The 13,622-nt window shown below is 52.0% G+C and overlaps 1 protein-coding gene across 1 annotated transcript; it reads left to right on the forward strand.

Moving 5' to 3' along the window:
* Window positions 1-1,051: 1,051 nt before the first annotated feature.
* On the forward strand, window positions 1,052-5,338 carry LOC307060033 (cardiac-enriched FHL2-interacting protein; the record flags this gene model as incomplete). The annotated part of the gene is made up of 1 exon (XM_079714360.1): window positions 1,052-5,338. One exon carries the CDS (start codon window positions 1,052-1,054, stop codon window positions 5,336-5,338), a length of 4,287 nt encoding a protein of 1,428 aa, XP_079570486.1.
* Window positions 5,339-13,622: the final 8,284 nt, after the last annotated feature.

The following is a 13,622-nucleotide window of genomic DNA, read 5'->3' on the forward strand; positions in this document are numbered from 1 at the left end:
CCCAGGGGGCAAGGGCAGCAGTGTTGCTGGGCCCAGCGAGAGTCAGATCCCAGGGGAGGGGCTGTAGTTAGAGAGGACTGTAGAGTTGCCAGGGCCCCACTCCACAGTCAGAAGCAGGACGTGGGGGGACAGAAATGCCAGGAAGGCTGGCTCCCCCTTGATCCAAGCTCCCACCAGCACCTCCCACTGGCCACACCCAAGGGCAAGTCAGAGAGTGAAGGATCCCTGGTGAGGCAGGCTCTGGGGGACTGTGCCCTCTTGGGGTGGCTCTGGGACAAGGGCAGTCAGCAAGCAGACAGCCTAGTGGCTCCTGAGTTCCGGGTTCTTACAGCCTAAGGAGGGGATAAGCAACAAAGAAGTACATGTAGTTTTAGATTGTGCTCAGTACCCCAAAGAAAATAAACCAGGCCCTGTGAGAGAGAGTGAGGAGGGAACACCCTGTGGAATGCCAGGGAAGTTCACTCTGCAAAAATGACACGTCTGGACTTTAGGCACTGCATTAGTCAGGGTTCTCCAGAGGAACAGAACCAATAGGATGCATGTATATATACACGGAGGCAGAAGGAGATTTATTGTAAGGAACTGGCTCATGTAACAGTGGGACTGGCACGTCTAATATCTTCAGGGCAGGCCAGCAGGCTGGACACCCAAGGGGGAGTTGAAGTTGCAGCTCCAGTACAAAGACTGGAGGTAGAATTGCCTCTTGCTCGGGGGATCTCAGCCTTGTGCGTGAGGCCCACCCACGCTGTGGAGAGTAAACCGCTTTACTGGCATTTGACCAAAAACTGGGCACCATGGCCCAGCCAGGTTGACACGTAAAATCGACCATCCAGACCAGCGTGTCCTTCTTATATGGAGCCGCTAAGTTGAATATCCTATTCATACCCTGCACTTTTTCCTTTTGCAGAGAAAAAAAATTCCCACTTTGTAATTGCATCTGGTCATCGGGAAGCTCTAGTTTCGTGGGGAGAGGGCTGCATCCAACCCTTCCTAAATCATCACCCAGAGACGCCCACTGACTGACAGGGACGGTCTTCCTGGCTGGCAGAGGATGCAGGGGAGTAAGAAGTGCACGGACGGCTTCAGCGACTCCTCGAGCATTGGCAGCGTGCTGGACGATGCAGACAGGGAGGTGAGCAGCCTCACGGACCGGGCGTTCCGGAGCCTGTGCATCTCAGAGGACGCATCCTTCCATGACTCCGACCTGGCCCTGTCCCCGGTGTTTGGGAATTTCCACCAGAGAACGGTGAGCCATACCCATAGGAAAAGTGGCATTTGGAGCCAGTTACCATCCCAAGGCACGGAGCATGCCGGCTGGGCGGCCACGTTCCAACAGCTGCCCAAGTACGTTCAAGGGGAGGAGAAGTATCCCAAGGGCAGCCCCCCACTGACACCAGCCCAGAGGAGACTGGAAGTGCCAATTTCCGGCCTGAGGAGCAGCAACAAGCCTGTTTCCAAAGTGTCATCACTGATTAAATCTTTTGACAGGACTGAAAGCCAGCGTTGTGACAGCAGGCCTCCTCCCAGCAAGCCTCCAGCTCTCAAAAATCCCCCCAAATTTGCTCCTCTTCCAGAAAGTGGTGTCAACTTCTGCTTCGATTCTGCCTTTTTGACGGTCAGGAGGGTGCCTGCTGAAGTCTCCAGCACCCATAAGACTAACCACCAGCCTGGCAGGAAGCACAGAGAGCAGGAGTCCCCCAAGAATCCTGAAATGGCCTGTCACGGCCCCAACAGCTTCCTCCCAACGCCCAAAAACGCAGCCAACTCATTTGAGTCAAAGTTCCCCTCTCCGGCCCACAAGACAGCCACCAGCGAGACTGGAAGGGGCCAGGAGTGGGCTCGCAAAGGGACCTTTCTTCATAGTGAAAACAGTGCTTTTGAGTCATGGAACGCCCACCAACCCAGGCTGCCCGAGAGGAAGGATGCTGCTGACACGGTCGCAGAAAGCAAGGCTCCCAAGCATTACGAGGACACACCCTTGTTAAGAGAGCCCCCGGCCTCTGAGCACAAAGCCTCCCCCTGCCACATCCGGGCCGGCTGCGGTCAGGCAGAGAACAGGCTGGCCACAGGGACTCTCTCCACATCTGGAACCTGGGGATCTAGGGATCTGGGAGCCCAGGTATTTGCTACGGAGGGAAAAGCTTCCAGCTCACAGCCTGAGCCTCCACTGAAACCGACCCATGCCCCCTGGAGGAAACCAAAGTCTGGCAAGGGAGGTAAAGAAAGTCTACAGGATGCTTCAGAAGAGAAGAAGCAAACCAACTGGAGAGGCCCAGCCTTGTATACAAAGCACAATCCCCAGGGGCAATTTCCAGAAAAGGATGCTCTTGACTTGCCTGTGGACCCCCATGAGCATTACGATCCTTCTTTCAACATCAGTAAGCTTCTGACCCCTGTCATACCCAACAAGCATGTGCTGGAGTCATCCAACAGCCAGCCAGCAGAGAGAACCCCATCACCCACAGGACAGCTAAATGGATACCAAGAGAAGGAGCCCAGTGAATGTCTGTCCCGGGACAGTTACAAATCCAAAGCCCCCAGCCTGCTGTTCAACCTCAAAGATGTGCGGAAGCGTGTGAAGAGCACATACAGTCCCTCACCTCTCCTGAAAGGCCCTGATGAGAAAACCAGAGGCAAGCAAGAATCCCTGAGCAACGGCGGCCTCCTTCCCAACGGGCTCGAGGAAGGCCCTCCAGATGAGCTTTCTAAGGAGACACCAGCTGATGCCCCTTCTGTGTCACTCATCAGTACCCAGAAGGACCCCAAAGCGGACCCCGGTGCAGCCTCTGCAAACAACTACCTAACCCTCACCTCACCATCACCTAACACCAAAGCCCCCTTCTGTGTCAACGGCGATGCCGCCGACAGTAACAGCTATGAGAATGACGATGCCAATGGAGAATCGGAGATGGGCGGTGCCAGGCCCAGCTGGCGTCCAGACTCCAGGGAACACTGCCCCAGGAAACATCTGTCCCTGAAGCTTTGCAGTGGAGACCCTGAGGCAGGGAAGGCTGCGGAGACCCCGAAGACCTCCGGCCTAGAGAATGGATTCTTGAGATCCATCTCTCAAGATACAGAACCGGAGAGAGAGGCAAGGCTTCAGAATCCAAACTTCAACCAGAAATTCTCCCCAGGGCCCCTTTCTCCCGAGGAGGAAGATGTGTTTTACAGTGACAGCCAGTCTGATTTTATGCCAGGCCTCAAAAGTAAGGCCAAATTCAGCACCAGCTCTTCAGATCAGTCCTTTGCCTCGTTCGAGGATCAACAGAAGACGTGGTTTGCCGAGAGCCAGCAGGAAGACAGGAGGAATGACGTGAGTGTAGGTGACAGTCAGAAGGATGAGAAGGAGAAAGTGATGGAGGAAGATGAACTACAATACCGCACCTTGAGTAATGGGCACGCATGCGCTGAGGAGCACAGCAAGCGGGAATCCTTGCAAGGAGAAGAGGAAAGTTTGCCAGAAGGTAGCCCCAGGAAGGCGTCAAGGGAGGAAGCTAATTTCAGAGGCACTGGCATTGGGGGAAGTAAGGATACAGCTCTTTCACATGCCAAAGACCTAACCCCTTCACCATGTTCCACTTCAAACAAGCACATACTCTTTGCAATTAAAGACAACACCCTCAGGGCCACCCCTGTGATAAAACCCATCATGCTGCCCCTCCTGAGATCCATGTCCTCAGACTCCCTGCTGGGCAATGGCCACAAAGAGGAGGAACTGCCAAGGCCGGGCTGGGGCAGGGATGCTGGTCTTTGTGCCCCCGAGAGCCAGGAAATGCCCAGCACTCTGACACCCGCCAGCGTGCAAGGCACACACTTGAAGGGGGCGGCCTGTGAGGATATGGAGGACCACGGGTGGGGTCCCAGTGCAGCCAGGTCAGAGACCTCCCAGGCAGCCCCAAAGGGGTACGTCCCATTTCCTCCACTCACAGGAGAGCGCCAAGGGTTGAAGCCACCCCGAGAGGCCATACATAAAGTCATGGAGAACAACAGCAAGAGCAGTTCCATAGACCAGGGGAAGCTGGATGCTCCAAGGTGCATCCCCACGATTGCTTTGCCAGAAGGCGACCTAGAAGACCAGCCACCCCTACAGAAGCTTGGAACCTGTTGGGAAGAGCAGGTGCAAGGCTTCAAAAGTCACTTTTTGTCTACACCCAGAGCATGGCCCCCAGGGAGAAGACTGGTCCCTGGTGAGCTAGCAGCTTCCCCCAACGCCAGCTCCCTGGAAGAGAACAGTGCATGCTCCCCTGCCACCAGCAGCATTTGGGATGATGCTTACCAGGCCCCCAGTGAGCCCAGCCTGTTGCCAGGGGAGCCTCCCCGCAGCAGCCCCTGGGCCAGCCCCCGCCCTGGCAGGGTGGCCCAGAGGGAGGACCTGACACATGCCGTCACGTGGGAGCCTGGCTCCGACCCCCAACTGGAGCCATCAGCAGAAGACCTCAGGACACTTTCTCCAAGAGGCTCGTTGTTGGACATAGCAACCAGCTCAGCTGGCCTCCTGGAGAAGCCAGAGCCTCCTGCTCAGCTGGAGAGGGCGGCTGGCAAGCCACCAGCAGTCCCACCCAAAACAGAGAAAGCCCTGCGGCGGGCCAAGAAGCTGGCAAGCAAGAGGAGAAAGACCGACCAGCCACAGGAAAAGGATGGCGAACGCCGGGAGGAAAAGCTGTACCCCGAGGACTCAGAGCGTAGGCCACCGTCCCCCGGAGAGAGGCCCCCAGCCAGGTTCCCCATGGTCCGTTCCCTGCCCCCTCCCGTGCGCCGCCACTCAGTGTCCGCCTTCTCAGAGCCGATCCAGAGGCGGCCTGGGGGGTCCCAGTCCCTTACACCCCTGCCCCCTTACCCTGCCACCCAGAAGGTCCTCCAAGACCCCCAATCTGGAGAGTACTTTGTCTTCGATCTGCCACTCCAGGTGAAAATCAAGACCTTCTATGACCCAGAGACGGGCAAATACGTCAAGGTCTCCATCCCATCCTCTGAGGGGGGTTCCCCTGAGCCAAGCCCGCCGGATGCCCTTGCTGCTCCCTACGTGCTGTACCCGGGCTTCCGGCCCCTGCCCGTGACAGCCTTGATGCCCCTGCGCTGCTCCTCTCAGCTCTCTGCCCCCACCTTCCTAAGGCAGCGCCCTCACACCGCCGAGGCAGCTGGCCCCAGGCCCCAGAGCGCCCAAGATGCTGGCCTGCGGCTGGCCTCTGAGCCTCCCAGTGACCCCACCCAGCACTCTGCAGGCCAGTGCCCCTCGGGGCGCCCCCAGAGCCCAGGGGAGGAGGTGGGAGATGCTCCAAGCCTGAATATCATCTCCATTAACGACTTAGAGGACTTTGCCATGGAAGGCATTTCTTGAGAATCACAGCAGACTAACCCACCCCCCGATAAACCCAGAAGAGCTTACTTCTCCCTCCCCCAGAACAATCAAACACACACACACACACACACACACACACACACACACACACACACACATCAACTCCTACTCAGCCATCTGAGATCCCTAAAGTTTCAAAGGAAGTGGGGATCCTCAGAAAACGCCCCCTGCAGGGCTCCGCAGGGCTCCCCTCCCTGGGAGGGCGCTGCTCCGCTCTCCTAACAAGTCCCTTCTGAGCCCCTTCCTGGATCCAGGATCTGCTCCACTTCTTTCCTCCTCCCCTCCCTGCTCCCTGTTCTCCCCTGGCCCTGCCACCAGGGTGGGTCCAGCCTGATTCCCTAGCAAGCTGTTCCCGCCAGCATTCCACCCACTCCTCCTCAAGGGTCGGCTCCCACAGTGAGCAAACCCCAGGACCCCCCAGAAGCATTGCGCCGCGCTGAGCCCTGCCCGGCCAGCAGGCCGCCCAGTACACCCCGTCCTAGGTCAGGTGTGGCACACGGTGGCCAACCCACCCTCACTCAGACACAGCAGCCCTTTCCAGCTCACCTTAGGGGGTAAATGGCTGAGGGCTGAACCAAGGCAATCTTGCAGAAATGTTTATTTGAATAGAATGGGTTTTCTTTACTGAGGAAACTTTCCTCTGAAGGCTATTTTCTGATCACCTTGTAAAAAGTGAAACAAGTTTGCAGATGCAGTTCGACTCCTGTCTTTCTTCTGTGGGCAGTGGTGGGTCTGTGCTGGTGAGTAAAGTGTCGTGCCTTCCAGGCCTCCCATCATGACTTGGCAGCCACCCAGGGTCTCCACCCTGAACAGAGTGGCCTCGACACCCACTGTGGTCCCAGTGTCCTTGCTTGATCCTTCAACACCTGTCCGAGCCTTCTCGGGCCAGGCTCTCCACCAGTGCTGGGGCGGCAGAGATGAGGAGGACCCACGTCCGCCATCGAGGATGACCTGGGACCTGAGTCAGGCCCTGACGGTCCCGATTTAATGACCGGTACTTGTGCCCTATGCTCAAAAGGAAATCGTGTTTCCCCCAAGTCCCTCTGGGAGTTGGAGGGAAGTATCTGAATCAACTGAGGGGAACAGAGTGCAGTCACCACCTCTGCACCTCTGAGAGCAGTGAGGGTCTGTGAGCAATGCCCACTGTGGGCAACGTGCTGGGAAGGAAACAGACCGGCCTTGTGGGCCTCCACCCGGGGCTTCCGCTGAAGCCTCTTAATTCTTGTGCTGCGGGAAAGACGGGCTAGAGTGCCTTCATCCTTGTTTAGAAGGGGCAGCTGTCAAGGCAGCTGTCAGGACTGCACTGCTCACGTCCCAGGAGACCACACAATACGTATCACCCTGGTCCTTTGGGCCAACATGCCATTTCCAGGCTGGGAAGATGGGGAGGCACCCAACTCACCATGTCCCCAGACTCGTGCAAATACTCGGGTTTTGAAGATATTCTGGGTCGTAATTTGGACTCAGAATTTTACACCTGTTTGTTTTTCCCAAAAGTGCAGCCACACCTTAATTTCATTCTGAAAATGCTACACAAGTCCCCCAGCCTTGGCATAGCTTGTCTACACCTGGTGAGTCCGCTGGATAGTTAGCCAAGAATTCAGGTAGGCCATTGTCTGTGAAATCTGATTCGCACGAGTCACTCACTGGGATGCCAGTGAAGCGAGTTGGGACCTTGGCTCTGCCACCAAATCACCAAACATCCTCTCACCTGTTTTCATCTTACTCAAATAAGAAAGGTAATATCTCATTTCAAAATTCTCAGGGCCCAGGAAAAGAATTACCTAACAAGAAAAGAGTCCCCCAGTTAAAAAATAACCATAGTTACAGTAACCACAAGGAAAAATATACTTTACATAAGAGGAGCTTATGTTTGGGGACCAGTCATCTTCTGTCTTAGAAGCAATATGAGCAAGGATATTGAAGGAGCTAAAAGCATAAAGATAGATATTTGGAGATCAAGGTCAACTCCCCAGTCCTCTTTGCTCCTGTGAAAGTAAAAGAGGAACAGGGCATCTGACAGAATGCAGCATCCACTCACAAATCTAGAGTAAGGATTCCTTGGACACCTGGCTCTCCAGCAAGTCAGCTAGAGGGAAGGCTTCCATCACTTACAGCAAAGTACCTAAATTCCTAAAAAGCAGATAATGTCTCCAGGGGGCAAAAGTCACTGAAGACCAACTCATTTGCGAATGAGTTTCTTTCAGTTTCTTTCTGTTTGGGGTGGGGGGGAGTCATTTATGCCTCCTTCCTTCCTCCTCCCCCAAACCCCGCTTCCTCCCTCCTACCCTCTTTTTTTCTCTTCTTTCCTCCCTCCTTTAACAAACATTTTCAGAGTCCCTGCACTGTGCCAGGCGCTACACTGGGCACCAAAGATACCATGATAATAAGATCTGATCTCTGTGCCCAGGGAATTAAAATCTAACAAAGAAAGACAATTACAGTCCCACATGGTAAGGGATGTAATAGGGTGGCCTGAAGAGCATCTGACTCATATCCTGGAGGGAAAAAGGGCTTTCCTGCAGGAATGACACCTGAGCTGAGCCAGAAAACACAGTGTTGTGTGTCAGCTTGTGAAGAAACAAGAATTTCCCCCCTTTAATCTGTCTATCAAACAAAAGTGACATGTACTAAATACTAATAGATCTGTCTTGCCATATCAAAGTGTATTGGTTTAGCTAATTGTTCTTTAGCATTTCTAATCAGCACAAGCATAGAACAAGCGTAGCCTGGCAGGATAGACCTTTGCTGATATGTCCTTCAACTTCTGAATTGAAATTTCACTCAACTGAGTTGCCCAGAAAAACCACTGTTTCTATCATTGTGTTTAGTAGAATAGTGGTAAGAATTGTGAACATATTGTTTGTGGAAACTGTAGGTAAAGACCACGCCTACATCTTCTGTTTAGTGGACTGGCCCTTTACCATGAGTTATGGCCCTTCCAAGTGTCTCCTGGAGAGGGGACATAAACGCAGAGCACCTCGAGGGAACGATCAAAGGTCCTGGGGCTGCTCAATGGAAAATAACCAAGAGCTTACACTGTCCATCACACAGGCTGTGCCGGCCCCTGAATGGGGAGATTTGAGCCTGGTCTCAGACCTCACTACAAACCTATGAGAGGTACCCTCATTAGCTTCATGTTACTGTAAATAAGCAAAGGCACTGAGACGTGGAGTAACTTCCCATAGTCAACAGTCACCGAGTGAGGGGCCCACACAGGAACTCAGGTCTCTCTCACTTCCAGGTGGGCACTTGAGCCCCCAGTCATGCATCTCTAAGTGTGGTCCATAAACCAGCAAACCTCCACATCACCAGGGAACTTGTTAGAAATCCAGAATCTCCATCTGCATTTTCAAAAGATTCCCCAGTGATTTGTTGGCACATTAAACTTTGAGAAGTGCTAGCAGCTCCTGTTTGGCCTGGAAAGGAGAAGATTTAGGGGAAATAAATCGGTATCTTCATGTCTCTCAACATCACCATGAGAGGGAAGAGAAACTTACACGTCTGGGTGAGAGAGTTGCAGGGATGCTGATTCACACTGACTATGAGAAAGGCATCTCTAATGACTACAGCTGTCTCCAGTGGCACAAGTGGCTTGGGGAGAGCTAAGCTCCCTGTCACTGGAGATGTTCAGTAGAAGCCAATGACCCCTCTCCCAAGACAGGGGTGGATGCCGATGTCAAAGGGGGCCTAATGCCAGCTTTTGAGACCCCAGGCTCTAGGTGGGGCTCCAGCATGCTGATGTCATGAATCCAAGTCTACACAGGGGATGGCCACATGAGTGAAACATATGAGGGAAATGACTGCACGTAAAAGAGGAGCTCTGGGCAAAACCCAAATTCTATGTACGTGGAAAGCATTTGGGCTCAGATAACAAACACCCTGACACTGGACACAATTACCTTGTGTGGTCCTTCCACATCATTGTCATAAGTGGAGCCCCCATCTCTACTCTTCCTTGCACTGGTAACCTGTCGTGTACCTGTGTTAGGTATATATCTGAGGGCCCTCCGTCCAGCCAGGTGACCCACCATAAGGGGCAGTGTGATTTCAAGGGGCCTCCCCATCTGTCCTGATCCACACACGTTGACCACCCTTCCCCTGCCAAGTTTGCTGACTTCCCAGAGGGTGGATACCCTCTGATGGAAACCTTTTGACCAATGTTCAATATCACTAGGGATGTTCAAATCAAAACCATAATGAGGTGTCACTGCATACCCATTAGGATGGCTACTATACAAATTTTTAAAAAACCCAAAAAAACAGAAAACAGGTGTTGGTGAGGATGTGGATAAAGTGGAACCTTTATGCATTACTGGTGGGAATGTAAAATAGTGCAGCTGCTGTGAAAAACGGGGACGGCAGGTCCTCAAAAAGTTAAACAGAATTACCATGTAATCTGAAAATTCCATTCCTAGGTATATATACAAAAGAACTGAAAGCCAGAGTTCAAAGAGATATTTGCATACCCACATTCATAGCAGCATTATTCACATTATCCACAAGGTGGAAGCAACTCAAATGTCAATCAGCAAATGAACAGACAGACAAAATGTGGTATATATGTGCAATTGAATATCATTCAGCCTTTAAAAGGAAGAAAATTCTGACACATGCTACAACATGGATTAACCTTGAGGACATTACGCTGAGTGCAATCAGCCAGTCACAGAAGGATAAGTACTGTATGATCCCACTTTTATGAGGCACTGAGTAGCCAGACTCGTAGAGGTAGAAAGTAGAATGCTGATTGCCAGGAACTGAGGGCAGAGGCAGTGGGGAGTTGATATTTAATGGGTGCAGAGTTCCAGTTGGGGAAGGTCAAAAATGTCTGGAGTTGGATGGTGGTGAATGTACTTAATGTACACTTAAAATGGTTAAAATGGTAAATCTTACGGTGTGCAAATTTTGGCACAATTTAAAAAAACAGAACAAAAAAAGCCTTTTGACCAGCACAAACATCCCATTCACCCTGAGGTCCCAGCACAGGGTTGGAGGTTAAAGAAAACGCTGCCCCTGGTGTGGCCAAGCACAGACTGGTCTCCACCTTCCCCTGGAGACAAAGGTGCAGGGTTCGGGATCACGGTGGGTGGGCCTGCTCAGATCCACACTCATAATGACAGAGCACCTACTCCTGACTCCACAGAGGAAGATGGAGGAAGAGAAAGCTCTAGGGTCCTGCCACCCGCATCAGGTCCTCCTCTTCTTGGCTCCCATGCTCAGCAGCCTGTGCGCATCCCCTGGTGGCCCAAGCCACAGTCCTGGCCGCTGTCCCCACTGCTCCCAATCTCTTGCCCCTAATTCAATCAGACCCCAAATCTGAAAATTCTCCCTTCAGACATCTATCAATGAGCAGCCGTCTGCACCGCATCGCCCCTCAACCCCACTCAGAGCACCCTCACTCCCCCCACTCCCAAGGTGACTCCCTTCCAAAACACCACTCCCCTCAAGGTAGTCCAAGGCCCTACCTAACACCCCAGGGCTCCCTGCTCACCCCGGCAAAGAGTCAGGGTCCAGAGAAGGGCGTGCAAGGCTGCCACATGCTGGGGACCCCCATCCTCTCCGGGCTCATCTCCTGCCTGTTCCTACAGCTCCTTTGGACTCCCACCAACTCAAGCTTCTTTGAGTTGACCAAATGGGCCATTTCCAGCCCCTCCACACACTCTTTGACTCCTCTACAAGAGACGGGGCCTGTGTCTTCTCACCCACCGGCTGTGCCCTGCAGAGCGGAGTCGGTGTGCAAGTCGAAGGTCAAGTCAGAAGGTGCCATGCCACTTCCATCGGTCCCCTGGAACGAGTGCCCTGAGAGTCCTCAGCCACCACAGGGCAGTCCACGTACCCTGGTTCACTCTGCTGTGGAGAAGCCCACCCTGGCCCACGTGGAGATGGCCTGGAAAGGCCCCGAGACGACACAGAGAGAGAGGAAGAGATCCGCCCCCTCTTGTTCCAGCTCCAGCTTCTGGCTGCCCAAGCCAGTGCCGCCTCACTAAGCCATTCCCAGATTCCTGACCCACAAAGCTGTGACAGATAACAAAGTGACTGCTGTCATTTGAAGCCACTAAGTTTCAAACTTACACAGCAACAGGTGACTGGAGCCCTCTGCTTCCCCAGCCTCCCTACCCTCTCCACGCTCACCTTCTCCCTGGACCCTCTGGACCCTCCCCTCCCCACCAGCCTGCTCCTGCCCACTCCTGTGTGCCTTAAGGTGCTCTACCTTAGACCCCAACTTCTCTAGAAGGACACCTCTGATGCCCTAACTCCTGGCCATGCACCTCGCTTTCCAAGTCCACCAGCCTGTTGTGTTTCTCCCATCCCAGCCCATGTTGTAATTGTCTGTTTAACTGTTTGTCTTTCTCGCCCCCTCAATGCTCACTTTTGGAAGGAGGGATCTTGCCTGTCCTCACTCATCCCCAGCAGCTAATATGGTGCCAGGCCCAAGGTAAGCCATAGGTAAACATCACTGAATTCCATGGAATTCTTATTCTAAATTCTAAAAAGGGTCTTTTGGGGGCTTCCCTGGTGGCGCAGTGGTTGAGAATCTGCCTGCCAATGCAGGGGACACGGGTTCGAACCCTGGTCTGGGAAGATCCCACATGCCGCGGAGCAACTAGCCCCGTGAGCCACAATTACTGAGCCTGCGTGTCTGGAGCCTGTGCTCCGCAACGAGAGGCCACGATAGTGAGAGGCCCGCGCACCGTGATGAGGAGTGGCCCCCACTTGCCGCAACTAGAGAAAGCCCTCACACAGAAACGAAGAGCCAACACAGCCATAAATAAAATAAATAAAAATTTTAAAATAAATAAATAAATAAATAAAAATAAAAAGGGTCTTTTGGGAGAAGAAATCCATGTCAGTCTGACCTTATTTCCTCACTTTCCAAACTAGTTGTTAATACTAACTAGATGAGTTAAGCCAGTCCCACACCAGAACAGGCACTCTGCCCCCCTGATCGTGTGAGATTGTGCAGCTGCGGAGGCTGTAGCCCCACAAACGCGATCTCAGGCACCCAAGGCCCAGGAACAGATGTTCCATGATGTAACCCATAAGTCAGCATTCACACTTAACTAATGTCCTTTGATGAGAAATTCCAGGCCTGCCAACAGAAGGAGGCCAAAAGGGTTACCCAGGACTCACAACAACATCCAAAACCCAAGTTAGAACCAAATTATTATTTGGTCTTGTGATGATAAAATGATGAGGACATTAGACAAGTCGTACTAAGTGAAAGTGGTGAGTGTACCTGAATTCTATTTACTGACACAGGGAGGACTCGGCATCAGACCACAGTCTTCTGAAGTATTTCATCATGTTTGACTGCCAAGTGGTAAGGCCAGGTTAGTACTGATGGGGTTTTAACCCTTAAGTCACCTAAGACAAATCAAGGGTGCTCTCATTTAGGACAAGGGGGATAAATTAAGCTGGTTATCTCTCTTCTCATCTCCCCTCAAAGTGTCTATAGTTCCATGGATGGAGAAATAAATATTATTACAAGAAAAAAAATGGCTCTAAAAGATAAATAACATCACCACCTAAGGTGTCCACACATCCAGGTTTAAATCTCTAAGTAGGATTTGAATATTATCAAGCATGGAAGAGCTTTAGAAAATTCTAGAGGAGACACTGTTTGACATCTTCACATCTCAATTAATTTCTCTATGAGTTTTTGAAACAGGGTGACTCTGAAGGTTGTTGGGAAGTCAGATCAGCCACTAAGATTCTCATGTTGCCAAAAGTTCCAACAGTGTCCTCTGAGTATGTTCTTGAGGCTTCAAAACTTAAAACTAGTTGACCCCAGCTAAGCATATTTGTTAAAGGAACACTGACCATGTTATCTTTTCTGATAACATGTCCAGCCCCCGGGGAGACCTTTCCCTCTTATACTCTGCATGGCAAGGGGGAGAGAGGGCAGGGCAGAAGCCACCAGAAGGCAGGAGGGAGGAAGGAAGAAGCCATATGTTACCCCCTCCAAAAACGTCTACCACATACTTGAATCTAATCTGAATCCTCCAGGCTGTTGGCAGAAGATGCTAAGAGAAAGGGTTTTTCTAAGAAAATCTGAGCTCATGTTGATGGCCCTGGTCTAAAATAACTCTCAGTGCAACTCCCTTCTCTCTGCTGCTTGAGCAGGGACTCCAGCAAACCAGAAGAGATGTGTCCTTCCAAAGACATTGGAAAACACTGTATTCTCTTAGTACAAAAGAAGTTTTCAGAAGTTGATCATAATTGCAAAAATTAAGGTAAAACAAAATAAATTATAAATCAG

Source organism: Hyperoodon ampullatus (genome assembly GCF_949752795.1).
Source record: "Hyperoodon ampullatus genome assembly, chromosome: 1".
Taxonomy (NCBI): Eukaryota; Metazoa; Chordata; class Mammalia; order Artiodactyla; family Ziphiidae; genus Hyperoodon; species Hyperoodon ampullatus.